The sequence below is a fragment of the Daphnia pulex genome, chromosome 2, assembly GCF_021134715.1.
Source record: "Daphnia pulex isolate KAP4 chromosome 2, ASM2113471v1".
NCBI classification, from domain to species: Eukaryota; Metazoa; Arthropoda; class Branchiopoda; order Diplostraca; family Daphniidae; genus Daphnia; species Daphnia pulex.
The window spans coordinates 3,690,727-3,715,746 of record NC_060018.1 but is presented as its reverse complement, the minus strand read 5'-3'; the positions used below and the strand labels follow the sequence as shown (position 1 = coordinate 3,715,746).

At 38.3% G+C, this 25,020-nt stretch overlaps 9 protein-coding genes and 1 long non-coding RNA gene across 13 annotated transcripts; 6 read left to right on the top strand and 4 right to left on the bottom strand.

Annotated features, from left to right (window-relative positions):
* Positions 1 to 490: 490 nt before the first annotated feature.
* LOC124188485 (syntaxin-1A-like) lies at positions 491 to 2,301 on the top strand. Its single transcript, XM_046581129.1, has 9 exons — positions 491 to 686; positions 788 to 856; positions 924 to 1,035; positions 1,104 to 1,178; positions 1,244 to 1,340; positions 1,411 to 1,499; positions 1,582 to 1,652; positions 1,713 to 1,847; positions 1,915 to 2,301. Exons 1-9 carry the CDS (start codon positions 657 to 659, stop codon positions 2,104 to 2,106), a joined length of 870 nt encoding a protein of 289 aa, XP_046437085.1. The 5' UTR covers positions 491 to 656; the 3' UTR covers positions 2,107 to 2,301.
* A 3-nt stretch (positions 2,302 to 2,304) lies between these two features.
* Positions 2,305 to 5,151, bottom strand: LOC124188479 (fatty-acid amide hydrolase 2-like). Its single transcript, XM_046581122.1, has 11 exons — positions 4,657 to 5,151; positions 4,359 to 4,578; positions 4,073 to 4,290; positions 3,945 to 3,984; positions 3,807 to 3,878; positions 3,582 to 3,736; positions 3,366 to 3,509; positions 3,208 to 3,306; positions 2,970 to 3,137; positions 2,707 to 2,889; positions 2,305 to 2,638 (listed from the first exon to the last, which is right to left on the bottom strand). The coding sequence occupies exons 1-11, from the start codon at positions 4,873 to 4,875 to the stop codon at positions 2,537 to 2,539; spliced, it is 1,620 nt and encodes a 539-aa protein (XP_046437078.1). The 5' UTR covers positions 4,876 to 5,151; the 3' UTR covers positions 2,305 to 2,536.
* Positions 5,152 to 5,300: 149 nt separating this feature from the next.
* LOC124188483 (UV excision repair protein RAD23 homolog B-like) lies at positions 5,301 to 7,354 on the bottom strand. The gene is made up of 8 exons (XM_046581127.1): positions 7,289 to 7,354; positions 7,126 to 7,212; positions 6,960 to 7,038; positions 6,667 to 6,889; positions 6,524 to 6,614; positions 6,186 to 6,464; positions 5,830 to 6,126; positions 5,301 to 5,769 (listed from the first exon to the last, which is right to left on the bottom strand). The coding sequence occupies exons 2-8, from the start codon at positions 7,189 to 7,191 to the stop codon at positions 5,659 to 5,661; spliced, it is 1,146 nt and encodes a 381-aa protein (XP_046437083.1). The 5' UTR covers positions 7,192 to 7,212; positions 7,289 to 7,354; the 3' UTR covers positions 5,301 to 5,658.
* A 155-nt stretch (positions 7,355 to 7,509) lies between these two features.
* Positions 7,510 to 8,896, top strand: LOC124188490 (peroxisomal membrane protein 4-like). Its single transcript, XM_046581135.1, has 4 exons — positions 7,510 to 7,762; positions 8,141 to 8,402; positions 8,475 to 8,623; positions 8,698 to 8,896. Exons 1-4 carry the CDS (start codon positions 7,665 to 7,667, stop codon positions 8,795 to 8,797), a joined length of 609 nt encoding a protein of 202 aa, XP_046437091.1. The 5' UTR covers positions 7,510 to 7,664; the 3' UTR covers positions 8,798 to 8,896.
* On the bottom strand, positions 8,878 to 11,007 carry LOC124188484 (solute carrier family 35 member E1 homolog). Its single transcript, XM_046581128.1, has 10 exons — positions 10,578 to 11,007; positions 10,393 to 10,502; positions 10,150 to 10,311; positions 9,953 to 10,023; positions 9,785 to 9,885; positions 9,640 to 9,721; positions 9,493 to 9,573; positions 9,304 to 9,403; positions 9,092 to 9,237; positions 8,878 to 9,028 (listed from the first exon to the last, which is right to left on the bottom strand). Exons 1-10 carry the CDS (start codon positions 10,634 to 10,636, stop codon positions 8,912 to 8,914), a joined length of 1,029 nt encoding a protein of 342 aa, XP_046437084.1. The 5' UTR covers positions 10,637 to 11,007; the 3' UTR covers positions 8,878 to 8,911.
* Positions 11,008 to 11,926: 919 nt separating this feature from the next.
* LOC124188474 (E3 ubiquitin-protein ligase Siah1-like) lies at positions 11,927 to 13,769 on the top strand. 2 transcript variants are annotated; one of them, XM_046581117.1, is made up of 6 exons: positions 11,927 to 12,097; positions 12,261 to 12,462; positions 12,594 to 12,651; positions 12,712 to 12,951; positions 13,024 to 13,216; positions 13,270 to 13,769. In XM_046581117.1, the coding sequence occupies exons 1-6, from the start codon at positions 12,021 to 12,023 to the stop codon at positions 13,445 to 13,447; spliced, it is 948 nt and encodes a 315-aa protein (XP_046437073.1). In that variant the 5' UTR covers positions 11,927 to 12,020; the 3' UTR covers positions 13,448 to 13,769. The 2 variants fall into 2 exon arrangements, with proteins under 2 accessions (XP_046437073.1, XP_046437074.1); XM_046581118.1 differs by having other exon boundaries at positions 11,960 to 12,097; positions 12,264 to 12,462.
* Positions 13,770 to 13,842: 73 nt separating this feature from the next.
* LOC124188473 lies at positions 13,843 to 16,954 on the top strand. Of its 2 annotated transcripts, none has more exons than XM_046581116.1 (11): positions 13,843 to 14,000; positions 14,061 to 14,227; positions 14,298 to 14,445; positions 14,618 to 14,758; positions 14,823 to 15,023; positions 15,090 to 15,260; positions 15,326 to 15,533; positions 15,598 to 15,918; positions 16,008 to 16,143; positions 16,209 to 16,639; positions 16,735 to 16,954. In XM_046581116.1, the coding sequence occupies exons 1-11, from the start codon at positions 13,961 to 13,963 to the stop codon at positions 16,808 to 16,810; spliced, it is 2,040 nt and encodes a 679-aa protein (XP_046437072.1). In that variant the 5' UTR covers positions 13,843 to 13,960; the 3' UTR covers positions 16,811 to 16,954. The 2 variants fall into 2 exon arrangements, with proteins under 2 accessions (XP_046437072.1, XP_046437070.1); XM_046581114.1 differs by having other exon boundaries at positions 16,209 to 16,675.
* A 104-nt stretch (positions 16,955 to 17,058) lies between these two features.
* LOC124188472 (exportin-2-like) lies at positions 17,059 to 20,683 on the top strand. 2 transcript variants are annotated; one of them, XM_046581112.1, is made up of 5 exons: positions 17,059 to 17,146; positions 17,462 to 17,548; positions 17,613 to 18,451; positions 18,522 to 20,175; positions 20,239 to 20,683. In XM_046581112.1, exons 2-5 carry the CDS (start codon positions 17,464 to 17,466, stop codon positions 20,574 to 20,576), a joined length of 2,916 nt encoding a protein of 971 aa, XP_046437068.1. In that variant the 5' UTR covers positions 17,059 to 17,146; positions 17,462 to 17,463; the 3' UTR covers positions 20,577 to 20,683. The 2 variants fall into 2 exon arrangements, with proteins under 2 accessions (XP_046437068.1, XP_046437069.1); XM_046581113.1 differs by having other exon boundaries at positions 17,136 to 17,237.
* On the bottom strand, positions 20,530 to 20,994 carry LOC124188475. The gene is made up of 2 exons (XR_006872368.1): positions 20,960 to 20,994; positions 20,530 to 20,880 (listed from the first exon to the last, which is right to left on the bottom strand). It is a non-coding gene; the product is annotated as an uncharacterized LOC124188475 (long non-coding RNA).
* A 35-nt stretch (positions 20,995 to 21,029) lies between these two features.
* LOC124188470 (stromal membrane-associated protein 1-like) lies at positions 21,030 to 23,930 on the top strand. Its single transcript, XM_046581111.1, has 8 exons — positions 21,030 to 21,377; positions 21,441 to 21,530; positions 21,595 to 21,638; positions 21,783 to 21,922; positions 21,989 to 22,281; positions 22,347 to 22,616; positions 22,682 to 22,996; positions 23,058 to 23,930. The coding sequence occupies exons 1-8, from the start codon at positions 21,251 to 21,253 to the stop codon at positions 23,213 to 23,215; spliced, it is 1,437 nt and encodes a 478-aa protein (XP_046437067.1). The 5' UTR covers positions 21,030 to 21,250; the 3' UTR covers positions 23,216 to 23,930.
* Positions 23,931 to 25,020: the final 1,090 nt, after the last annotated feature.

The following is a 25,020-nucleotide window of genomic DNA, read 5'->3' as shown; positions in this document are numbered from 1 at the left end:
GGTGGAATGTCCGTTTGTTAGCATTGTTGGCATGTGGTTATAGTCTGGTTCTTGTGAGAGATTGCCTGATTAGATCAAGATGCATGTACCGCTGAACGAAAGGTTGAGAGATGATTAGTTTCGCCTAGCTCTTTTAGACTATGTTGCATTGCTGCTCGTTGCAACGCATTCCATACCTGAGTTCTTACATCTGGCGGTGTTAGTAGGCTATAACGATAGTCACCGCGTGATTTCAATACCATTTACATTATTAAATACGGTTTTTTCCTAAAATGTACAAAACACATTAACAGTATGTACAAATAATTTGGTTTTTATTTAAAAAGAAATGCAGTCTTTTGATTTCAAAAAGAGAAATATTCGCCAGATCAGTGCAAATCTCTCCTTTCACGTATCAAGTAGCCAGGATGAGATAGTGATGAATCACGAATAAATCAGGAAGTGAGTCAGGAAGTTATGTTGCGCAAGTTAAAATGAAAAAATTTTCAGAACTCCACCAGCGTCACGTGATACGTGACGTGCTGCTGATATGAGTGGTCACGTCGTAGCAGAACGAATTTATTTCACAGTCCGACATACACCTTGCATCAACAGGTGTTTGTCTCAGATGGTCTTACCGTTTTCTCTAGTTATTAAACCAGATCAAATAAACAAAAATGCCTAAGGACAGGTTAGCGGAACTGAAGGTATTTATTCCTTAAAGCATCCAATTTGCCCTTCATCAGATTTATCAATTCAAAATTTTCCTGATTGCTGGTACTGGTTCATTGTTTGTATTTCCTTGTAGGAAAAAAATGGAGAAAGTCAAGGAAGTGAAAGTGATGCTTTGTTGGCAGTGAGTGCACACCAGTCCAAAGTATTCTTTAATTATTATACTACAGTATGTACGTCACACATTATAGTTGCTGTAATATCCTTTTAAGTATCCCCAAAAAACCAAAGGCATACAGGAATTACTTTGGAAAGTTCAGCAACAAGTTAATGAAATAAAGGTGTTGCATGAAAACATCCTTTCTTCTTCTACAACGGAAAAAAGTAGAGATAAAAGAAAATTGATCACATAGCTATGTAGAATGCAGTTATTTACTGTGCAAATAATTTAGGTTCAAAGGAGAAATTGGAAAAGTTATCAAAATTAATCACTACCAGTATGACTCAAATAGGAAAAGATTTGAAAGGTACTCTCAGAATTCATGATCAAACTTTAATTCTATTCCTAAAAGTGAGTTTATTGAACATCAAGATTTGAAATTGTCATCCGCAAAGGATTTCGGCAATAAAAAACTGTCCGATACGGAATTTCGAATGGTTAGCAACATGCAATCCTCTCTCACAAACAGGTCTTATTATTTTTCCTATTCCTTTTAAGACGCCGTTTGTGGATGACTTTTATTCAACAAAATATTTTAGATTTCAGGGAATTTGGGAAGATTTGTGTTCTACTCGAAACATGTATGAAAGCAAATGTAAAAGACGGATTCAGCGTCAACTAGAAATTGGTCAGTGTTTTTTTTTCTACCCTTAGTGACTGTAAAGTTGTTCACTTTTATAGTGGCTAGACAAAAATGTACTTTTATTTAGCTGGCTACAATATGGGTGACGATGAAATTGAAGCGGCGTTGGCTAGTGGAGTATCCGTGTTTTCGAAAGAGGTATTACATACTTATATTTTTTTGATCTCATTATTGTATTAATGTGAAATGACGAATTAGTTTGGAGAGTGTGAAGCGGCAAAACTGGCTCTCCGTGACTTAGAAGATCGGCATGAAGAACTGCTTGCCTTGGAAAAGAATATTCAGGAAATGCATGATTTGTTCGTTGAGCTTAACCTTTTGGTAGAGTGTCAGGTATTTTTTAAATCTTTAATATTTCACTTCTTTTAATATCGCGAAAATAATACTGTGATGTGCACAGGGAGATGTGATTGACAGCACAGAAATGAACATCACTCAGGCGGCAATTCAGGTGGATGACGGTAAAATTTGTCTAGAAAAAGCAAAACAGAAACAGTCCTCATTCCGAAAGAAAAAGATTATTTGCATTGCTGTTGCTTCTGTAGCAGTGATCTTAGCTGTCGTGATTGCTCTGTCTTTTCTTTTTGGTTAGATTTTCTAGTCCAGTATTTTATTACAGGGATCTTTTGTGCCTTACGATAAACAAAGTAACGAAAACACTCCAGAAGGCGAAGCACTAAGCGTGATTGACATTTATAAAATTTGAAATTATTTTTTACCTTAATATTGTAACGTGTATGTCTCTCGATAAAATCTGTTCACACTAGTAAACTAGTAAACTTTGAAATTCTGTTATTTTAATTTTTTATTTGTATTGCTAAGTAGATTGCACAATGATAACGGTGAACATATTAACGAAATTATGTTTCGTATTATCACCTTGATTTTAAAAGAAAGCGGAATATATTAATTGCGCCATTGTATAATTATAGCTTCCTTTGACTTGGTAGAAACCCTTTTAAGGCTAAAAGTAGGAATTTTGTGTTCATTTTCCGAGGTTTGTTAAAGACCCATGGAATGAATCAGCAATTTACGGCCGAAGGAGATACCCAACCGCCAAAAGCCCGTTCAAGTTCAGCTGCGACTGCCAGAGTATGATGATCATTATTCAAATTGCCGACAACCTGTTAATGGGCAAAAGTAGCAGTGATGCATGCAGATTAGAATCGCAAAAATTTATTATTCGAATTACTTGAACTCCTAATGGGACGCCCCATGAACCAAGACCAAGTGGGACTTGCGTGACGGGGAAACCGAGCACATTAAAGATTGCTGTGTAGGCAGCGTTGAGTGGTTTCGTTAACGGCTGATTGTGGTAGAGTGCCGCAGTTGGATGTGGTGGAACTAGTAGAACGCCGTCATCACCTAGTAATTCCTGAAAAGTCCAAAGGGTTTAGTGAATGAACGAAAACCCCTTTTGAAATGTTAAAAGAAGAAGAAATTAATATCGATTACCTGTATCTCGCGTCGTAGTTCATCGCACATTGCCAACATTTTTACGGATGTTGGATGCGTTGAAGGAAGGCTAAATTTTTCCAAGAACCCCATAAAAAGTCCAGGCAAGGTGTAATCAGACTGTCCAACACAGAATTTCAACAACTCTAACCCAACAGAAACTTGGCCCTAAAAGATATTATGGAAAAATAGTTATAATTTTCACTTTCGGTATAGATAGGAAGGCTTCAGACCACACCTGTCGCATTGCCAATTCCGCCGCAAACGGCGGATTACCACCAGTACTCATTTTCACGAACCAAATTTCCATTGCGTGATAGAATTTTGACAGTTCAATCTAAGTAAATTTAAATGAATTTGTGTCTTTTTTTTTCTTTTAATGATTTCGATGCCTACCTTCGAAACAGGGATGTTGTAAGCCTGCTGAAAATGACGCACTACTTTCAACTGAGCCTCTTTTAAATCCGGATGTACACGACTCAATAGCGGAATATTGCCGAAACTTTCCATATAGAAATATCTCAGTTTAGAAACAGAAACCTTCATTTAATGAGAAATTAAGTAGGTATTTCTAAATATGAAGATTGCTTTATATTGACTAAATTTCATTACCTTTTCATCTAACTTGAGTTTATCTATGTTATCAGCAGCTAAGATTCTGAACATTGGCATCAAATCGCAACAGTAGCGACTCATTGGTCCCGTAACCAGAAATGTCTGTAAAACTTTCTCAGCTACTGGCTGTTGTTCATAGTTACTTACAATTTCTAAAATCAAAACACGGTAATTTTGGATTTATTTGTCAAGAATATCAAATTTATTGATGAGAATATTTACCCCTTGTAGGCTTATGTCCAAATATTCCGTTGAAGAACGCAGGCATACGGATGGATCCGCCAATGTCAGAACCTTTCGAAATTATGTAAATATTTTCAGTCGTGGTATTAAATAGGTTATGATTTGGTAGCTAGTTACCGATTCCGAACGGAGAACCTCCAGAACAAAGTAGTGCGGCCTAAAAGTCGAATTAAAAAAAATAAAAATAATAATGGCCGGATATAATATGGTTCAGTTTTATTTAATGCAATTAATCGGTACTGTACCTCTCCACCAGACGAACCACCAACTATTCTATTTGTATCGTAGGGGTTCCGCGATCGACCGTATACATTATTGTTCGATTCCCACCACATGCAAAGTTCGGATACGTTGGTAACTGCCAAAATTATCGCACCTGCTTTCTTCATCAAACCCACAACATCCGAGTCAAACTGACCGATGATATCTTTTCGTTTTACTAGACCAGCAGTGTAGCGTAAGCCTAATTTACAAACAACACAGAAATTTATTGAAAAATAATACAGTGTTTGTGGCAAATTACTTCTATACCTGTCACAGAAAAACAATCCTTAATGGTAAATGGAACTCCAAGAAAAGGGGTCTCCAGCTCAAGAGTTTTTTCATCCTTTTCCCCAGATTGAATCAATTGGTCCACTTTTTTAGCCTCTTCTAATGCTAACTCAAATCGATTGTCAACAACACAATTGATGATTGGATTGACAGTTTTGATTCTGCCAATGAAAACCCTTACTACTTCTTCACTGGTTACCTATTAAAAAATTGCATTAAGAGACACATCAAATTTTGCGCTACAACCAGAATTTCTTGATGGAACAACTAGATATACCTTACGAGTTCTGATTTTCCTGGCCAGATTAGAAGCGCTCTCTAGCAAGAGGAGATTATCAAATGCAGGGAGAATTGTTTTTTCTTTCTTTTTGTGTATAAGCCAAAACACCATATCTGAAATTATCTCAATGGTCCTGTAAAACACTGTTAGAAGAATCCTAACAAACCAGGCTTTGTTTTTCACTTTTTCTTTTTGACACCATGCTTGTGAGGCCATTTTATGGGCAGGAAATATTTAGGGGATATTTAAAGGAGAAAGTTCAATCAATCTACGTTAACGAATACAGTCAATAAGTAACAAGTGTTCGAGTTACTCTGAACAATGACGAAGTTTTATTTTTTGATATGATAATCCAGTGATCTACTATCAATAAAAAACTACTGATAAATAATCACAAGGTGCTCTATCTTAACCGGGCTCTAATACTTTTATCATCGAATCTCAAATCTCAATTGTGACATTTTCACTTCCATTCCCCTTGTTTTGGTATTTAACGCGTCATCTTGCGGTAAATGTTTTTACTAATTTTTACTATGAAAACACCACCACACCCTTTCGCCTTTCGCAACTCCACCACACACAACACAATTCTGTTAATCAATCACCAATCATAATGGAGAATACAAACTATTAACAGAGGGTTTCATCCTTTCGCTGTTGTATTCCTATTTTCAAAGAAAGGCAAGTGCTGGTACACGGCACAACACAGAAAAGATTTTTTTAAAGAACATTTCAGAGCATTTTTTAATAAGTAATGACCCAAGAAACGCTCTTCCAAACAATACAGGGTTTTATTTTGTTGCGGGAAACAGCAAGTAATTAACTGCAAAATGAACGCCACTCTAGTGGAAAAGTAGAGAAACAGAAAAGATGGTGACAGCTAGAGCAAACGTTCGATACAGGAAGAAAATTGGGCAACTTTACAATAACTCAGCAGCTCTTCCGTCAATTTCGTAACCGCCCCCACTCGCATGTTTTCTTCCAGCAAGTCAAAAATATTCAGTCATCAAAGTTTTGAGAAAGAAGAAAATTAGCAGCCAAGTTTTCGTTCTTCTCACACGCAAAATAAGCCTGTACTACCAAATGTTCAGGGAAACCCAATGCCTTCAACTGTAAACAAATAAAGCCATTGATTTAAATTATATACATAAAACTACTAATATTGTATACCCTCTCTATGGCTTCCTTATCTTGGGGTGTAACATGTATGACACCAGGAGCAAAATAGTCTCCAGCACCTTCTTCCTGGCCCTGACGAGGTGACTCTGCTGCTCTTCCGCTTCCCGTTCCTGGTTGAGCACCGCTAGCAGGTGTAACGCTAGCTGATCCTGCTGTGCCTGAAGAGGGCTCAGTCAACATTCGAAAGAAGGCTGCTTGATTTTGTGAAATCATTTGAAGAAGTGCAGGGTTTGTTTGACCAATTTGTTGCAAAATAGCATTCAGAAGAGATGGATTCTGTTGGACGACCTACAGGAAGAATACATAATTCAAGTACATGAATCAAGAAACTTAATAGGTAAATATACTTGTCGCATTTGCGCGAACTGAGGTTGACTGCGCAGGAAAGCAAGGGGATCTTCACCAGGAGCAAGCTCGTCGCCTTCTTCACCCTCTCCTTCCATCGATAATGCAGCTTCCGATTGCCCTCTTCCACCAAGAATGAATTCGAGTGCTGCTTCATCGGGACCTTGACCACCACCACCCGGGGCACCTTCACCAACGTCCGCTCTGTCAGGTATGCCAGTCAGAAGATACTCGACCGCTCTGTCGGGGTTGTTAAAACTGGCCCTAAGAGCCCGTTCGACCTGCAAACATACAGTTCATGTTTTACTCAAGACAACACTTAACTGGACATGACACATACCTGATCACGAGGATAGCCCATATCCATAATGTTCTGAACCATTTGATTGTAATCATCCCCAACAATCAGTGCTGATTCAGCAGCCAATAACCTATAATAAAAAAAATTAGAATATTTCAATTGTTGTTTAAACTTTTACATACCCTGTTGAAACAGAAGCATCTCCTTGTGGAGCTGCCAATGTAGGTGCTGGAGCTGCAGCTGGTACTACAACAGGAGCAGGTGTGGCCGCTGGCTGTGTTGTGGTCTCAGCTGGGGTAGTAGTAGCTGGTTCACTAGCCTTGGGCTTTGTAACCATAATGACGATAAACTTTTTCTCATCAATTCCATGTTCAGACAAAACACTAACATCATCAAGTATTTTCCCTGTAAAAAAAAAACAAAAAGCTGTCAGCTTACCTAATAAATTACAATGCACGTCACTTTCAAATTTAACCTGCATAGATGAGCTTCTGACCGACAGCTGGATAATCAACACCCTTTTCTTTCTCTATCTTTTCCTTTAGAGTTTTGACCTATGTTATAGTAACCGAGTTAAAAAAAAATGCATGACTCGACTAAATGCTCAACGTCGGTTGTAGCCGGGAGATCAAGTTTTTTACCGTGCTGGAAGGATCAATTTCAATTTGAAACGTAGTATTCTGAAGGGTTTTGAACGTCACCAACATTCTCTTTTTTCGATTCCGATGCTGTCTTTGAAAAATTCGTAAATTTGTTTTTGAGGAAACTGATGGAAACACCGTAATTACACCGAACTTTTTTTACCAAAAAATCACGTCAAAGTCGCCAATCCGCCATGCATTTAAGACGTTGCCAAACTCAATCGATGAACACACAGGATAAGGAGGTAATGAGATAAATTTTTCTTTGATCAAGTTTATGCCTTAAAAATATTTTTAAAACTTAAATGTCTTAAGAGATCTATATAACATTCTTAATTTAGATAAAAATTTAAGAAATATAGACCAGATATAACTCTGGCAACATGGACACAGCCGACATTCCATCCGGTCATGAAGTGCGACCGGATTTGTTTCTGCTTCTGTCAGAATAACAAATTTGCCCTTGAAGTTAAATAGAAATGCCAAGAAAGCCTTTATTTTGTTTCTTGTAAATATAATAAATATAAGCTACTGCCATAATGAGTCTTTCAACGCTTTTCCACCAGCTACTTAGTTCTTCTCCTGTCCCGTATCACCCGATACTAGCAATTGTTAAAGGACTTCGAAATGGAGCCGTGTAAGTAAAACATGTTTGGTTTTTATTATAATGTTTTTGGTAGGTACCTTCATCGTTTGCAACCCTAGGCTTGAATCGCTCGATTATTATTAAAAGTTAGAATTGTTTTATCTGTCAGGTTGATTTTTTTTACCATGAATGTGTGCATCAGCGATAAAATGTAGCCTGATTGCTACAGTGAACTTGCTATCAATTTACTATTCATATATATCAATGTAATCTTAACTACAAATTACATGACTTAATCAAATCAATTATGCAATTCTTGCAAATTTATATAAACTATGTATATCTCAAGCTAAGTATTATAGTTGATAGCTCTGCCAGTCGAGAGTTCAAAAAATATATTTATAACTATTGCTTTTCGAATTTATGCAGATATGGAGCCAAAATCCGATTCCCGCATGCGATGGTGATGACTTTTTTATTCAGAAGTGGCTCATTAAGAGACAAATTTGCCTGGATTCTGCGTGCTACTTATACACACTCAAAAAATTTAGCCACCTTCGTTTTGATCTACAAAACCCTGATGGCTATTATGCGGCGTGTGGAGGGAGGAAAAGGCAACGTTCATCCATTCATATCAGCTTTCATCGGCGGTTATTTCGTTTTTGGCACTCATGATAAAATCAACGAACAGGTATCATTTGTGAAATATTTTGCAGGTCCGTTTTTACCGGGAAAACGTTAATATCTATTTTTGTTTTGGCAGATTGTACTCTATTTGTTGTCAAGAATTACAGTGGCCTTTGCGAAACTTGCTGTTAAAGAAGGTTATATCAGCAAGCCAAATTTCGAAGTTTGGCCTTGGTTTGCTGCTTTTGTTTGGGGATCGGTTTTGTGGCTTTTCGAATTCCATAGGTATGGATTAAATAACTACATTAAAGCAATAGATTATGAAGGCTAATTTAACTTTGGTTTATAATCTTTTACAGGTGGACATTGCAGGATAGCTTGAGAAGTTCTATGGTCTATCTGTATGATGACTCAGATGTTTTCAGCAATTTGAAGAATTTTCTTTGGCACAATAAGTGAAATCTACAATGAGATTTTAAAAGGTTTCTTAATTATATATAGACTGGGTTTGTTTTGGTATGTGGAATATTAAGAATATATAGGGATATTTTTTTTGTATTTAAACTGTGTACATTATATGTGCTGGAAGCGATTCAGGGCAAACTTGTGACCAACAACCCCTCCGTTGCTATGATCAACGAGAGGTAAAACAGTAAGTTTCTTCTTTTGTAAGTTGGCATCATATTTTGCCTACACGAAATTATATCTCGGTTAATTTCAGGTTATTATGTCGCAATTATATGCTAAGATTACTTTATTGTAGTAGAGAACACCGAAAATGGCAAGTGCCATTCCTGCCACGTTTGTAGAGGTCACCGGATTGCGCAACATGAACAGCGAAAAACTGATCACTGCGATTCGTTTGGAGGCATTGGCCACAGCGTAAGTCAATGGCGTAACTAATAAATAACCCCGAAATAAATTAAAACATGCTTGAGAAATCTCTTTCTAAAAATAATCCCCACCTAAGTGAAGTAAACTGAAGGCCACTACGTTCTGAAGCCAATTTAACAGTCCATCGAGAAAGAGGTAGGTGAAAATCATGAACATATTAGTCTCCGGTTCCTTTAACAATAATAAAAAAAAAAAATTATCGTAAATGTTGTGGCAGAAAAACCATTCATAAAGAGCTTTCTGAACTCCTCGTCACTTACGATGTTTGTGTGTTGAATGATTTTCCATAAATCAAAAATTGCCCACACTGGAGTGAACATCAGTAGAGCAAGTTGGCCTAACTAGAACAAATAATTCATGAAATTAAGCCATGTACCGAACAACCAAACACAATATTAATGTAATACCATGTGAAGGAGTCTCAAATGATGGACTCCAGTGTCGTGTAAGACTTTTTTACTAAAAATATTTTGCAAGCTGAAACCGCACCTAAGTTTGAAAAAAAAAATGTGTCAAATTGGACAATAAATAAGTTAAATTTTCATTTCGTACGTCGCTACTAAAGCACTCCACATTCCGATTACATCGAAAGATATTTCAGTAACGGTAGCTATTGCCACTCCCATGATGATTGGAATCAAAGATAAATAGACCTTGAAATGAAATAAACAGTACATTAATTGGATTACTAAATGTCTAGATGAAGTGAATTAAAATTACAGGTAATGTTTGTTTTTCTCCCATAAGGACCCTGGACAGTACCACTGTGAATAGTGGCATTGAGGCTTTCACTATTATAGTAAACAAATGGGCATTAGCAAAAATAATGTATATATCTTAAAGTACAATCAAGCTTAATTTAAATTCGGTTATTTGTTGATGTATATTTTTATAGGAGCAGTCTACTGGCTTAGTACCTGTGTGGGCAAATGAAACAGGAACCTTCCATATACTAATATGGGAGAAGACCGATGAAAGGAACTTTCCAAATGCAAGAGGGATGATCAATTTCCAATAGTAATCTTTTGAAAAGCTGCTTTGTAGGCCTGGGCGAATATTCCAGCATTTTAGAAGAGGACCTAAGGGAAATTAGGAACAACAAAACTATTTATAAAAAAAACTACAAATTAATAAATTAAATAAATCATTAAATTAAAAACCAGAATAAAGAGAAATGGAGAGCAGCTGGACCATTGTTAATGTCATTGGATAAGGGAATTCGTTTAAAACCCATTTCCCAATTACATTGTTGCTGGATGAGATGAGATACCTTTAAGGAATGGAAAAACAAACTTAAAGCTGACCTGGTTCAGATCAAAATAATTGAAGAAATGGGAGCACAAACCAGAAAACACATAAAATAACAATACGGGTTGCTTCACGTATTTGTCGACGATCCGTCATGATTGATAATCAATTGAACTAACTGTACAACTTATATTACGGTAATATTTTCACTTTCACGTCATTTAATGTAATGTCAAAGTGTGCAAACTTAAGATCAACAAACACACCGAATAGTGATCGGCGTTCCAGCAGCTGAATAAATTATAAAAAAAAATTCCACGTCGGACGAAGCGGTTGCCATGGGAACTAATGTCACTTTAATCTTTCGTTTCATAAATTATTTTGCGGAAATTTTTTTATCTGGAAATTCTTTAAAAAAATTCTTTCAATTATTGACAAAATATTCTTAAGATGTTTCGAATTTTCTTTCATTTATGAGAAATAGAGCAACTTGGGCGTCCCTAAACTGCGAAAGCGAAACGCGAAACGCGAAACGCCTAAAATGCGAAACAGCTGTGCGAAACGGACCAAAATTTTGGAACCGTTTCGCGGGACCAAATGCCGGAGGGCATACTAAAGAGCGAAACATCTTGCGAAACAAATAGTTTTCCTTTTCCCCACAGAGGTCCAAATTGACGGAGATTGCCGCCATTTTTCATTGTCTCCCGCTATGATGAGGCATTAAAGGAGGAAGGGGGGCAATCAAATTCGATTTCTTCGCCACTACCCCTGTATGTTTTAATGCGCATTTTACGATTATTAAACTAATGAAAGACATAGAGCAGCACGATATGGTGATATTTTTAAATAATAAAATATTAGGTAATGGCCCAGGGATTATACATTACATTAAATAATTTTAATCAACCAGTAGATACGTGCACAAAGAAATAATCGGTCATAACAGTATGAGTGCCTTATATCAAGCTAAAAATCAAAGCTACCATGTTCCAAATCAAGCTAAAATTTAATCAACTAAAACTTCCCTTAAAATTAAGAATGTTAATCTGATTGATACTGATACATGGAAACGAGAAGTTCCATAAATTTTTTTATACCAATCTTCTAATTAAAAACACCTATTGCATATTGCATTCAAGGTATTCCGTATTCATAGTCAACACACAAATAGACCAGCCATAAGGTGCGCGAAACTCGAAGTCTCGAAAATTTGAAACTCTTAACAATTTTTTTGTTGACGGCGTCCATTGTCGTCTGCTACCAAGACGTTTACACTGCGACGTTTCGCAAACACCGATTTCGCAGTTTAGTACGGACCCAAAGACTAAAATGCGAAACAGGGTCCCAACTTTTGGGTCCGTTTCGCACAGCTGTTTCGCATTTTAGGCGTTTCGCGTTTCGCGTTTCGCTTTCGCAGTTTAGGGACGCCCGAGCAACTTGCAGTCAGCTGCCTGCTCAAGATACTGTTTAGCCGTCCTTATTTTATTTACTCAATGTTGTCAACGAAGAACCCTTGTTGAGATCACGGAGGCCACCTTCTATGCCTAAAAACAACAGTAAATTCTATACTGAATTAATAAGAACGTTTCCAACATCCTGCAGTGATTCTAATCTCAGGTTTGTTGTGATTTTCATGAAATAAGCAGATAGGATATTAATGAGAGAATGAACTTTAAACATGATAAAAAAGATGGTTTAGTTTCTCCATTTTTGTCTGGCTAATACCACCTCATGTTGTGTTAACAAGTGTGTGAGAATGTATTGTTTTTGTTTTGATCAGCAGGATGAGTTTTCTCAAGCAAGAAGGTTCCAAAAGTCGTTCAAGTATTTCAAGTATTTCTTCATCCACATCCACACTTGGCTCTGGATCAGTCTCTGGTTCTACAGTAGCTTCCTCAGCAGACTTGGCTAGCTTCTTTGAATGCCCAGTTTGTTTCGAGTATGTTCTTCCACCAATCCTACAATGCCCAAGTGGTCATCTGGTATGATTTTGTGTGTTTTCTTGTTACATAAATATTTTAGACCATCAACTAAAATTTCTCAAATATTCTTCTTTCATTACCTAAAAAAGTAGATTTCATTGACTAAATAATAATTTCAAACAATTGTGTAGGTCTGTTCCAACTGTAGACCAAAACTCACCTGCTGCCCAACCTGCAGAGGACCCTTAGGTAGAGATTGACCAGAACAAATATTTAGTGCCCAATTCTTAAATAAATGTTGATATTTAGGCAATATAAGAAATTTAGCTATGGAAAAAGTGGCTTCCACAGTTTCTTTTCCTTGCAAATTTTCTACTTCTGGATGCCAGTTTACAATGTTGCACACAGCTAAAGGAGATCATGAAGAGACTTGTGAATATCGACCTTATTCTTGTCCGTGTCCGGGGGCGTCCTGTAAATGGCAAGGAGCTTTAGAGCAAGTAATGCCCCATTTGCTCAATCAACATCGATCTATCACGACTCTCCAAGGTTGATACATTTTTTAAAAAACATTCAATCCAACATTTATTAACTATTGATTTTAAACTTGTTTTGTTTCAGGAGAAGATATTGTTTTTTTAGCAACAGATATCGCACTCCCCGGCGCCGTCGACTGGGTTATGATGCAATCTTGTTTTGGTCACCATTTTATGCTAGTGCTGGAAAAGCAAGAAAAATATGACGGGTTGCAACAATTTTTTGCTATCGTCCAATTGATTGGCACAAGAAAGCAGGCCGATAACTTTGCCTACAGGTACGTTCTAAAACTCCAATATATTTCATTGACTCATGCGTTAATTATCTTAGATTGGAATTGAGCGGTCACCGTCGACGGTTAACGTGGGAAGCGACGCCACGATCCATTCACGAAGGCGTATCTTCCGCCATTCTAAACTCGGACTGCCTCGTTTTTGACACCTCTATCGCCCAGTTGTTTGCTGAAAACGGCAATTTGGGTATCAATGTTACCATTTCTATGTGTTAATTTACTCCGAATTTGAGAGACACTCATTATTTTCTCTCGCCAAATAAGTTTGGTTGTGCTAATTAATTTCCTTTTTTCCCCCGTCGAAATGACAATGGCTCATTTTTAAAAATCGTGTTTCCCGTCTTTCGCATGTGTGTTACCGTATGTGCATGGACATCACAATTCGCGAACAAGTGAAACAAAAAAACTGTTGTAAACGACCGTTTCCCTTCCCCTCTTTCATTAATTTTTTTTTTGTTCGAACAGAATTTTCTCTCATGTTGCCTTGTACAGTTTTGCTATTGCGATCAATGATCAATTATACGGCTCCATGTTCAAACGAAGCAATTCGTCAATTTACGCAATTATACGATAAGATTATGTTTCATGGTGTGCGATGAATATGTGATAATGTAGGTGACGACCATGGTGTCAGGATCTGATAAGAAAAGGTCTCAGTGCCATTTTTTCCTCAAGTGATAACTGAGATATTTTTATAATTGTAGATTGTGACGCACAGTTGAAATCGAAATGGCGACGAGGATGTTGTTAATAATATGCCTGCTTTATGGTAAGACGAATAAGATATTTAAAATTTTCTTTTGTTCTAAACGTTTTGTGTTTGCTTTAGTGGGATTGACTGGAGCAGAAGATATTGATTTTGGTGACCCGAACACTTGTACTCTTCAAAATAAGGAATGTCAAGTAGACTTGAAGGTAGATTGTCAGAGTGAACTGTCTGGATTTATACAGACTCCCAATTTTCCAACCAATATGAATAATGCCCAATCCGGAAAGGTAAAGAAATCAAGAACCGGGTTTCATGTATTTTATTGCATACATAATTTATTTTTAACAATTGTTCTAGTACCGACTAACAATTTCATCGTGTGAAAATTCACAAATTACCTTGATCCTGACGGACGAGGATTTTTTTCTGGGACCAGATACTAACACATTTTCGGTCGGTAACGGTCTTGTAATTGGTGCTAACAATATCCCACCGGAGCTGAGGGGTAAGGAATCCAATCTTTATAGATAGAATATACTACTAAATATATTATAGATTTCAATAATCGCCGCTTGTAACCAAGTTGATCCCCAAAAAACACAATCGCACAAATTTCATCAGGTTGATGGGTTGTTCATGTAGTCTACGATATTACCTAAAAATAAGGTTGTTATTAGGTTCTAGTGACGGTGGAAACGAGCTACCAAATGGTGATCCGACCTATGAGTATGAAAGTGCCTCCAATGAACTGTGGATGGAGGCCAACCTGATGGCATATCGGTCAAACTTCAAAATCCAATACAACATTACAGTCTTGAGTATAAACATATATTATTTGATTTGCATTGACAATTTCAAATTAAATTATATCCTTATTTATAGCTTCAAATATCCACAATTATAACGAAACGTCAGGAAATATGACTTCTCCCGGTTATGGAATATCTTACCCATCTCAAACAACAGAAGATATACATGTGATTGATGTCACAGATGTGGCAGGGGAATATGTGGACCTGTTACTCACAGTTAATGTACTGGACATTGCAGGCATCAACGGGGACTACATCACACTTGGACCTGGTTATTCTCCTAGTTCTTGCATATTTATTGTATTTAAAAAAATTCGTATTTTTCGCTTCGTTACAGGGTCGGAACCTTCGGTTGATAAGAGCGCAGTTGTCCTCTCGTGGCGTGTTACCAAAGGAGTTCAATTTTTGATTGATGGACCTAAAGCTCATTTAGTTTTTAATGTTTTACGACCCGCCGACGCTGAACAGGTTTCCGCAAAAGGATTTTTCATCTCCTACCAAGTGATTGGTAATTACAACACCAGTAGTTGATGGTGACGGTAAAATATAAATTTTTTTGTTTCAATTATATAGAAAAGAATTTGACAACAGCAGCGCCCATGACCACACCTATGCCTACAAGCCCCACGCCTTTGCCATTTGATCCAGATATCCTTTTAACTGATGTCGTCTACCACACATATGTGGGCGCCGAAGCATCTTCACAGCTGGCAGAAATTTTGCAGATGTATGCCGAGTCATCTGGAATGCTGGAAAAAGGCGAAATAGTTCCTAATTTAACGTAATAAGCGATTTTTCTTCTATTCCATTGTTCATGAAATATTGAATTAAATTGTTTTCCTTAGTGCTGTCGGTACTGTCCAAATAGTTCAAGTTGAGAACTGTTATCATGGATGGAATGTCGATATGGACATCTGCGGTCTGACGCATGTGATTGTCCGCGCGTTTTACCAAAAAACAGGAGAGACTGATGTCACTTACGCCTTTCCGACCGAAGAAGTAAAAAAAGCTGTAAGGGAGTATGGCTACATTCACGAAGTCGTCCTGCCAGAAGACTTGGCCAACTTGTACTGGATCTTTGTTGGTGTCGTCCTCATTCTAATTATTTTAATCCTCATTGGGTTATTAATTGTCTGGCGGCAAAAAATGCGTCGTGACGCTAAAAAGTAACAACATTTTTCATTAGATATTTTTGAAATTACCGTAGACATAATTATTTTAATCATTTATGATTATTTAATTTTTTTTGGGTTAGGCGAAGAAAGTATCACGAAATAAAAAATGATAATCATTCCGTAGGTGCCGACAGTGACATTTCTATCACAGGCGTTGGCAAATCAAGTCGCTTCGAAATGAATTCTGGTGTTGATAATCCAAATTTCGTTATTGACGTAAGTTGTTGGCAACACATTTATTGTGTTTATCCTGAATTCAAACTCATTCGTTAATTTAACAGGAACAAGAAAATGGTCGCCCCGTAATGGTTTACGATCCGGAGAAAGGAACATTTTATTCGCGAAACAGTCACAGACCTACTTATCAAGTAAGAAATGTGGATCAGGGACCAGCTCGATCAGCGGCTGTACTGAATGTTTCACCCATCACCAGCGGTTTCCAACGGCAGAATGGAAGCAATAGAGATCAAATAGCGAATGAGGGAAACGATATGTCATCTATCATGCCACCACTTCCCACCGTACCTAAACGTGGAATCTTGAAGACTAAATCTAGCAGCAGTCCGACCAACCGCGAGTTTCCCAACATTTCTTCTATTCCAATGGAAGAGATGGAAGATGTTGTATTCGACAACGATACCTTTAAAAACATGCAACAACGTCGATACTCTCCTGCGTCTTCATCGTCGGATACGATAACATCTTCATCAAGGTCTAGTAGAGTGAACTCCATCTCCACGGATCAACAGTATGAATTGCATGATGTTGTACAATTTTAAAACAATATTCGTACATTCTTTGTTTCAGGATTGGATCACATGTTTTGTACGGTATCACATTGACGGATTTTGATTCAGAAGAAGAAATTGAAACTAATTTTTAAAAACAATTTAATAATCAACGCCTTATTATGACGCCTTATTATTTTATTATTATTTTTACTTATTCGTCTTTAAGAGGCCCATTTTTAGAATTGTAATTGATTTTCGCAGACAAGACATTTAATAAATCAAATAACTGAATTGAATTTTACTGTTATTAGTTCGAATTCGTGTAAAAAATAGTAATTTCGTAATTTCCCGCTTTACGCCATCTAGGTAGTGGTTATGTCATTACGTCTGTAAAACATTTTCTATTTCCACCGACAGGCAGAAAACTTCGTTCAGACGATTTTTAAATCTAGAGAAGTCATTTTCAACCGTTCACTCACAAATTTTCAGTAAGTTATTTTATTATATTCGTCGGAATTACAATAGGAATAAGTTTGTATGAATGTTTTGTTGATAGATGTGCTTAGAAGTAGTTGTCAGGTGAGACAAAGTATTTTTAAAATCATTCTGGTTATTTCTATTTGACCATGTGCTATAGTCATGCACAACTTAAATAGGGAAGTAAATTAAAACTAAATCAGTTGGTTGTAACATCGGTACATCTTTTAATAATTTCCCTCCGAAATTCTGAATGATGTTTCAGTGTCTTATGAGCCTCATACTGAAATGATGATTCACGATTTTCTTGTATTCTTGTGTGACAGGAATGGAGATCAATGATGCAAATTTATCAGAACTATTAGGTCATCTTCAAAAGACGCTATCACCTGATGGAGTTACGAGAAAATCAGGTATATTGCACAATTATTCTTTGTATTGACATAAATGCATGATTAATGTTTTTTTCATCAATAGCTGAAAAATGCCTTGAAAGCATTGAAGGAAAACAAAATTACCCACTGCTGCTTTTAAATTTGGTGGATAAAGATGGTGTTGACATGACACTGAGAACAGCTGGAGCTGTGACATTCAAGAATTACATTAAACGAAATTGGAAGGTTGAAGAAGATGCAGTAGATAAAATCCATCACTCTGATCGGGAAACTGTCAAACAGTTTATCATCAATTTAATGCTCAAAGCTCCTGAATCTATTCAACGCCAGCTCAGTGACGCTGTTTCAATTATTGGTCGTGAAGATTTTCCTGCAAAATGGCCAAATTTAATTCAAGAAATGGTGGACAAATTTGGCACGGGTGACTTCCACGTTATTAACGGTGTGTTGCATACTGCCCATTCCATCTTTAAACGTTATCGCTACGAGTTTAAGTCTCAAGAATTGTGGACTGAAATCAAATTGGTTTTGGATAACTTTGCCAAGCCACTGACAGACCTGTTTATTACGATGATGGGTTTGGCTGCGCAACATGCTAATAATCCGGCAGCTGTAAAGGTCATCTATAATTCCCTGACCATCATTTGCAAAATTTTCTATTCGCTGAATTTTCAAGACTTACCCGAGCATTTTGAAGACAACATGAAATCATGGATGGAAAACTTTCTTGGCCTTCTTACCACCGACAATCCTTTACTGAAGAGTGACAGCGATGAAGAAGCCGGATTAGGTGAACAATTAAAATCACAAATCTGCGATAATATCAGTCTCTACGCTTCGAAATATGATGAAGAATTTCGCCCTTATTTGCCTCAATTTGTCACTGCCGTCTGGAATCTTTTGGTTTCAACCGGCAAAGAGGTAAGACACCGCTGAATACTCATTTTCAATGAGTGGTTTTTCTAATGTTCAAAATCTCTTTCGTCTATAGGTCAAGTACGATTCACTCGTTAGTAATGCAATCGGCTTTTTGAGTTCCGTGGCTGAGCGACCACATTACAAAGACCTTTTCGCTGACCCCAATATCCTGAGTTCCATTTGCGAGAAGGTTATTTTGCCCAACATGGATTTCCGGCCATCGGATGAAGAACTCTTTGAGGACAACCCAGAAGAGTACATTCGGCGTGATATCGAAGGTTCTGACGTAGACACTCGACGACGAGCAGCCTGTGACTTAGTCAAAGCCCTTTCAAAATCCTTCGAGGCCCAGATGACGGAAATCTTTGGTCGGTACGTTGCTGTCATGTTGGAGTCGTACGTACAAAGCCCAGAAAAGAATTGGCGGTCAAAGGATTCTGCCGTTTATCTCATCATTGCGTTAGCCTCGAAAGGTCAGACGGCTCGACACGGCACGACTCAAACTAACCAGTTGGTAGATCTTGTGGATTTCTTCCGCACGCACATAGTGCCCGAACTGCAACAACCCAACGTTGACCGGCTCATGGTCTTGAAAGCGGATGCAATCAAATACTTGATGACTTTCCGCAACCACCTACCCCGCGAGGCCATCATTGTCTCGTTGAAACCCTTGGTGGACCTGCTTCGTTCACCGAGTCTGGTCGTTCACTCCTACGCAGCCAATGCCATCGACAAATTGCTTATTCTCAAGGGATCCGATGGATCGGCCTTGATTAAAGCAACTGATTTGTCTGGAATGGAGCAAGCATTGCTGGCAAACTTGTTCCATGCAATGACTCTTGCGGGATCGGAAGAAAATGAATACATCATGAAGGCCATCATGCGAACCTTTTCGTCGCTACAAGAAGCTGTTTTACCCTATCTAGGTCACACTTTGGTTGGCCTGAATCAAAAGTTAATGTTGGTGTCCCGAAACCCTTCCAAGCCACATTTCAATCACTACCTGTTTGAAACACTTTCGCTGTCGGTTCGCATCGGTTGCAAAGCTGATCGATCAGCCGTCGCTTCCTTTGAAGAAGGATTCTTTCCTTCTTTTCAGGAAATTTTACTTCAGGACGTACAGGAATTCGTCCCTTATGTTTTTCAAATTCTTTCTCTTATGCTTGAGTTGCGCGGTGGGCAGTCTGAAGTGCCTGAATCTTACATGGCTTTATTCCCTCATCTGCTGGTTCCAGTCCTCTGGGAGCGCCCTGCAAACATCCATCCATTAGTGCGTCTCCTTCAAGCCTTTATCCAAATTGGCAGTCGTCAAGTTGTTGCGTCGCAAAAGCTTGAAGCGTTATTAGGCATCTTTCAAAAGCTAGTGGCCAGTAAATCTAATGATCATGAAGGATTTTACCTGCTGCAAAGCATGATTGAATATCTGCCCAAGGAAGCGCTTACGCCTTTCTTGAGTAAACTCTTTGTACTCTTATTCCAGAGGCTTTCATCCTCCAAAACAACGAAGTACGTCAAATCGATCATAGTCTTTTTCTCCTTGTTCGCCATTCGCTACAGTCCCACAGAGTTGATTGCCGTCATAGACGCTGTCCAACCGAAAATCTTCGCCATGGTTCTCGATCGTCTCATAGTACCTGATGTTCAACGCGTGTCGGGCACTTTGGAACGCAAAATTTGCGCCGTTGGACTAGCTCGTCTGCTCTGCGACACTCCCGAATGTTTCACAGGTATTTTTCTGACCTCTTTTAACATGTATGTTGTATTGCTAACATTCAATTTGTAATCCTCAGGAGTATACAGCACTTTTTGGGGGCCGGTGTTGGGGGCCTTGATTGGCTTGATTGAATTGCCCGAGGACGAGTCTGTGCCAGAGGACGAACACTTTGTTGAAATCGTGGACACACCTGGCTATCAGTCAGCTTTTTCACAGTTGATATTTGTAGGCAAGAAAGAGCGCGACCCAGTCGCCGAAGTAGCCGACCCACGAGCTTATCTCGTTCAAGCACTGCACCGATTATCGACGCAGAATCCTGGTCGAGTCGGTCCCATGATTAGCGCTGCCTTGCCACCGGGGGCTCAAAATTATATTCAGCAGTATCTTCAGGCAGCGAATCTCTGTCTAGCTTGAAGGATGTCCATCTATTCTCTCGTACCTTGTCATTTCTCAGTCGCTGTTGTGCTTTATGGTTTCATTCTGTATCGATCATGAATAAAATGCTGCATCTTTCGCACGAATTGAGAATATAACCCATTTGGAAGTAGTTAACTGTAATCATAGGTAAAAAGAGGGCGTTTCGCATTAGGATGTAATTCAGTTTCCTATTCCTGGCACCCTTATAAAGAACGGGAAACTTTCACATCCTTATGAAATTTGGGTTTTACCAATGCCTTTGGGCTTTGGCCATCAGTCTGGATCTGTTCACGAGGTAATCCTTGATGGAAAAGTGTTAGAAATTAATTAAAAATAAATAAAATTTCAATTAATAATTTAATCCGATGTGATTAATTTACTTTTAAAATATGGATAAAATTCAGTTTGGTGATATACGATATTATTATTTCTACCGCTAGCAGAAGTCGACACCATCTTTGACCAATCGGTGCTCACTACAAAAAAAAGTTAACAGTAGAGAGCCGACGCCACCTGCCATCGTATAATATCATCCCATTCCCCTATCCTCTTGACGTTTTGATTAAAGTCTTTGGTCTCACTGGATCGGCCCCCTTTTTTTACGTTTACCTCACACTGCACCATTGTAGTGGATCAGGAAATAGAAACAATTTTATACATCCAAAAACGTCATGTCGAGTCCCGTGTCCAGAACCGAAAAGGAAAAACAGAAGCTAATTCAAGAGAAATGCCAGACAATTTTAGCCTCGATGTTACGTGATGAAGACAACAAATATTGCGTCGACTGTGATGCCAAAGGTTTCTTTTTAAATAACAATTTAAGTGATTTTATGTGTTGCTAAAAATTGTATTTATATCTAGGACCAAGATGGGCTTCATGGAATCTTGGAATTTTCCTATGTATCCGTTGTGCAGGAATTCATCGGAACTTGGGGGTGCACATATCTAGAGGTGTGATAATTCAAACCTGTAAAATGCTGAAGTTTAAAAGCTAAATGTTTTCTTTTACTCATAGTTAAATCAGTCAATTTAGATTCGTGGACCCCAGAACAAGTAGTTGTAAGTATTAACATTTTTAAAATTTCATATCATTAGTGTAAGCATTAAATTGTGTTTCAATTTGACACTAGTAACACAAGTTTGACCTTATTAATTATGCATTTCCACATCAATGAGTAATTTCTTTCTCCAACTACATTACAGTCCCTGCAGCAAATGGGAAATAGCCGAGCAAGGGCAGTGTATGAAGCCAACCTTCCTGATAGTTTTCGAAGGCCACAGACAGATTCAACCCTGGAGAGTTTCATAAGAGCGAAATATGAAGCTAAAAAACACATAGCCAAGTAATGCAATTCATTATCTGTTGATTTTATTATAGTTTTCATTGGAACAGCCATATTTTTTCTTAGAGAATGGGTTTGTCCACCGCCAGTGAAGGTGTCATGGGATGCCGAGATTGAAATGGAAATGAAACGAAAAAAGGAAGCCAAACGCAAGACCAATGGAAGTCCTGCCACCACTCTCGAGTTTCCTCCTAGCCAATCGTCGTCACGCACTCCTCGGACTGCTGAATCGACGTCGACAATCAGTTCAACTTCCTCATCAGCGGTAAAAGAAGTTAGCCTACCGGCTCCGATCGAAGTGCCATCCCTACCTGCACCTACCAAAACTAGCTCGGCCGCTCAAGACCTATTAGGATTAGGTAGATTTTACTTCTACTATGCATAATACGATTGAGCACAGTAACATAAAGTTAATTTTGTACAGATACGGCAATCAACAGCTCAACAGGGAATGATTTATTTGGTGGATTATTAACGACACCTGTACCAGCTGCCACTAATAATGGTAGTACTAACAATGTAATGGGAGGAGCCTCGAAAAATGCCGACGAAGACAGTTTTTTCAACCAGAAAACACCCAGTACAACGGAGAAACGAACATTGGACAAGAATTCAATTATGGCCCTATATAACCAGGGCGGTGCAACCACTTCTGCTGCTGTTCCACCTATGCAAAATATGTTTGCTTCTCAAGGTAGTGAAAAACATTGAAATATTTGGACGTTCCCATTAAAAACAAAAAACTGTTTTCATTTACAGGAGTTTATTCGACTCCTCAACCGTCATACATACCCAATCCTTCAATGAATCAATCGGCATTTGGATCGTCTCCGTCAATGAATCAAACAAGCGGCATGATGGCCGGCAATTTCAATCCGCTTATGCAACAGCAGCAACAGCCAGCGCAGGGCAACATGTTTTCTAGTCCAATGTTTTCAACGAACGGCGCGATACCTCAAACAGGATCAGGGCAAATGGGTCAACTATCCCAACAGTTGAACGGGTTGAACTTTGGCGGCCCAACCGTGCATAATCCAATGATGTCTGCTGCTAATACTGCGAATTTAGTCCCTGGTAATTTGTTGATATTTGACTCATTCGAATGAATTCAAGATTGTTAACGCCAATGTTTTAGGTATGATGATGATGGGTAACATGTCGATGAATCCTGCCATGGCTGCTAACAACAGCAATCCCTACAACATGTTTATGGGACTGCAGCCGGCCCCACAGCAACAGCAACAGCAGCAACAATCCCACACCAATACCTTGTCCACCAATTTGTGGCAGTGAGAAGTGATGATTGTTCCTCCATCCAAGACCAACGAGTAAAAGAAGAGAAAAATACCAAAGGTCTCCCATCCCCAGGGTTTGTTTTCGAATTTTTTTCTCTCTCTCTCTCTCAAAAGTCCGATCGGATTTACCACTCGTTATAGCTGTTAGTTTTTCGATCGTGGTTGTATCATCGGCGTAGTAGATATTTTTTTCCTTCTCGTCTTTCCTCTTTTTTAAATGCAAAGCAAAAAACAAACAAAACAAAATCTTTAGGTTAAATGAAATGGGAGGAATAGAGATATTTTCTATTTATTTTTTTCCCCCGCACGTTTGCAGACATCCAGCAGAGCTACCCCATCTTATTTGATTCCACGTAAAACAAAAGAAATTCTACAGATTCCATGTCCCATCAATTAATCAATCAATCGAAGTTATTTTGTCCTCCTCAAATTTTGAAATTTCCTTCTTATTGTCAAAGAAGGAAGTAACAATCACACACGATACGTTCGTGATTCTTTTGTTTATATAACAGTGATACCTGATACGAATGGAAGGACTCGTGCGAATTCCCCTCTCCAAAAAAGTTAATTTTCTTATTTTTTTTTAATGGAAAAAGTCGTTGTTTTGTGGCCGTTTCGCTCTTGCCTAATTATCTCTGTTACTCTTTTGCTCCCGCCCATTTCTCTTACTTTCCATGTTTACGGCATGTTTAAAAAATTTTGTTTTTCTTTTCTTTTTGGCTTCTTCTTTCTTCTTGGCTCTCGATCAATTTCGTCAATGGAGATTGATTCGAATAATAAGAATGAAAAACAAAAAAAAATAAGCAACGGAACAATTATTCTACATCATCAAATCCCAGACAACAAACAAAAAAAAACCGAGCTGGAATGTCCGGGATTCAGGGAGAGTTGAGTTTCTCTTTGATATTTTCAGGGCACGTGTGGTTGTATTTCTTTTTATTCGTTTTTTCTAATTTTATTAAAAAGAAAGGTTTCGATTGCCGCCAGTATCTCATCCGCTTGATGATAGACTGGCGGTCTGGCCTTATTTGCTTTCCGTCTCCTTCCGTTCCGATTCATTTTCAGGTGATTCTTAGATTTCACTGAATCAGCTGTGTAATAAAGATATCGAGTGTTACAAATCGAATCAGCTAGAAACCAGACTGTTTCTGTTATGTGACTGCAATTCGCCGATATCCTACACGCCGCCATTTGGGGTCGTGGAGAATGATGTTGCCGTTGATGACGAAAGTGTCGAGTGTGTTGTGTCCGGCCTGTTTTGAAAAGCATAAGATGACGTTGGCCGTTAGAGGCGCCTTTTTCTGTCCAGTTTTAATCGACCCAACCAACCTGGGAACCCTTGAATCAATAACCAGCCGGGTAAAAAATAATATGTAAGTTGTTGGGAATTTTTGCCGTGTCAATAACAGACGGGAAATAACGTAGTTTCGTCGTGAGTGACGGAAGGAAAAAAAAAGATAATATTGACTTTGCGGAACTAGACCTTTTTTTTCTTCTGTCTATCTGCCTGTACTATTAGTGGAAACTCGGACGTTCGTACCGACGTTGACCTTCACCCATTTATGTCCTATATACGGACGTGCAGTCACAAAAGCCAGACTGTATGCATGTCGCACTGTAGTTTTGCTGCGTTTGCTGCCCGGGTTGTTTCCTCGGCACGGCAACAAAACTGTACGTGCACATTGCCAAAGAGAAGCGAATTACTACAGTCCAACTTCCTTCTTCTTACGTCCCTGATAATTGATTACGGGGACTGATATGTTGATTTCTTATTTTTCTATGGTTTAATGTCAGGGTCATGAC

Excerpts from the sequence above, each read along its gene's own strand:
- LOC124188474 (XM_046581117.1), top strand. The coding sequence starts at position 12,021 with ATGCCTAAAAACAACAGTAAATTCTATACTGAATTAATAAGAACGTTT. Across the intron at positions 12,463-12,593 it reads AATGCCCAAGTGGTCATCTG|GTCTGTTCCAACTGTAGACC; the intron begins GTATGATTTTGT and ends ACAATTGTGTAG. Across the intron at positions 13,217-13,269 it reads GCCGATAACTTTGCCTACAG|ATTGGAATTGAGCGGTCACC; the intron begins GTACGTTCTAAA and ends TAATTATCTTAG.
- LOC124188490 (XM_046581135.1), top strand. The coding sequence starts at position 7,665 with ATGAGTCTTTCAACGCTTTTCCACCAGCTACTTAGTTCTTCTCCTGTC. Across the intron at positions 8,403-8,474 it reads ATGATAAAATCAACGAACAG|ATTGTACTCTATTTGTTGTC; the intron begins GTATCATTTGTG and ends TTGTTTTGGCAG. Across the intron at positions 8,624-8,697 it reads TGGCTTTTCGAATTCCATAG|GTGGACATTGCAGGATAGCT; the intron begins GTATGGATTAAA and ends AATCTTTTACAG.
- LOC124188473 (XM_046581114.1), top strand. The coding sequence starts at position 13,961 with ATGGCGACGAGGATGTTGTTAATAATATGCCTGCTTTATG. Across the intron at positions 16,144-16,208 it reads ATCCAAATTTCGTTATTGAC|GAACAAGAAAATGGTCGCCC; the intron begins GTAAGTTGTTGG and ends TTAATTTAACAG. Across the intron at positions 16,676-16,734 it reads TCCATCTCCACGGATCAACA|GATTGGATCACATGTTTTGT; the intron begins GTATGAATTGCA and ends TCTTTGTTTCAG.
- LOC124188484 (XM_046581128.1), bottom strand. The coding sequence starts at position 10,636 with ATGACGGATCGTCGACAAATACGTGAAGCAACCCGTATTGTTATTTTA. Across the intron at positions 10,503-10,577 it reads GTTATTTTATGTGTTTTCTG|GTATCTCATCTCATCCAGCA; the intron begins GTTTGTGCTCCC and ends CATTCCTTAAAG. Across the intron at positions 9,574-9,639 it reads ATTTGAGACTCCTTCACATG|TTAGGCCAACTTGCTCTACT; the intron begins GTATTACATTAA and ends TATTTGTTCTAG.
- LOC124188472 (XM_046581112.1), top strand. The coding sequence starts at position 17,464 with ATGGAGATCAATGATGCAAATTTATCAGAACTATTAGGTCATCTTCAA. Across the intron at positions 17,549-17,612 it reads TGGAGTTACGAGAAAATCAG|CTGAAAAATGCCTTGAAAGC; the intron begins GTATATTGCACA and ends TTTCATCAATAG. Across the intron at positions 18,452-18,521 it reads TGGTTTCAACCGGCAAAGAG|GTCAAGTACGATTCACTCGT; the intron begins GTAAGACACCGC and ends TTTCGTCTATAG.
- LOC124188483 (XM_046581127.1), bottom strand. The coding sequence starts at position 7,191 with ATGTTGGTGACGTTCAAAACCCTTCAGAATACTACGTTTCAAATTGAA. Across the intron at positions 6,615-6,666 it reads GATGCTTCTGTTTCAACAGG|GTTATTGGCTGCTGAATCAG; the intron begins GTATGTAAAAGT and ends TTTTTATTATAG. Across the intron at positions 5,770-5,829 it reads ATAAGGAAGCCATAGAGAGG|TTGAAGGCATTGGGTTTCCC; the intron begins GTATACAATATT and ends ATTTGTTTACAG.
- LOC124188470 (XM_046581111.1), top strand. The coding sequence starts at position 21,251 with ATGTCGAGTCCCGTGTCCAGAACCGAAAAGGAAAAACAGAAGCTAATT. Across the intron at positions 21,531-21,594 it reads GGGGGTGCACATATCTAGAG|TTAAATCAGTCAATTTAGAT; the intron begins GTGTGATAATTC and ends TTTTACTCATAG. Across the intron at positions 21,639-21,782 it reads GGACCCCAGAACAAGTAGTT|TCCCTGCAGCAAATGGGAAA; the intron begins GTAAGTATTAAC and ends ACTACATTACAG.
- LOC124188479 (XM_046581122.1), bottom strand. The coding sequence starts at position 4,875 with ATGGCCTCACAAGCATGGTGTCAAAAAGAAAAAGTGAAAAACAAAGCC. Across the intron at positions 4,579-4,656 it reads GGAAAATCAGAACTCGTAAG|GTAACCAGTGAAGAAGTAGT; the intron begins GTATATCTAGTT and ends ATTTTTTAATAG. Across the intron at positions 3,138-3,207 it reads CGGAATTGGCAATGCGACAG|GGCCAAGTTTCTGTTGGGTT; the intron begins GTGTGGTCTGAA and ends AATATCTTTTAG.
- LOC124188485 (XM_046581129.1), top strand. The coding sequence starts at position 657 with ATGCCTAAGGACAGGTTAGCGGAACTGAAG. Across the intron at positions 687-787 it reads ACAGGTTAGCGGAACTGAAG|GAAAAAAATGGAGAAAGTCA; the intron begins GTATTTATTCCT and ends ATTTCCTTGTAG. Across the intron at positions 1,653-1,712 it reads TATCCGTGTTTTCGAAAGAG|TTTGGAGAGTGTGAAGCGGC; the intron begins GTATTACATACT and ends ATGACGAATTAG.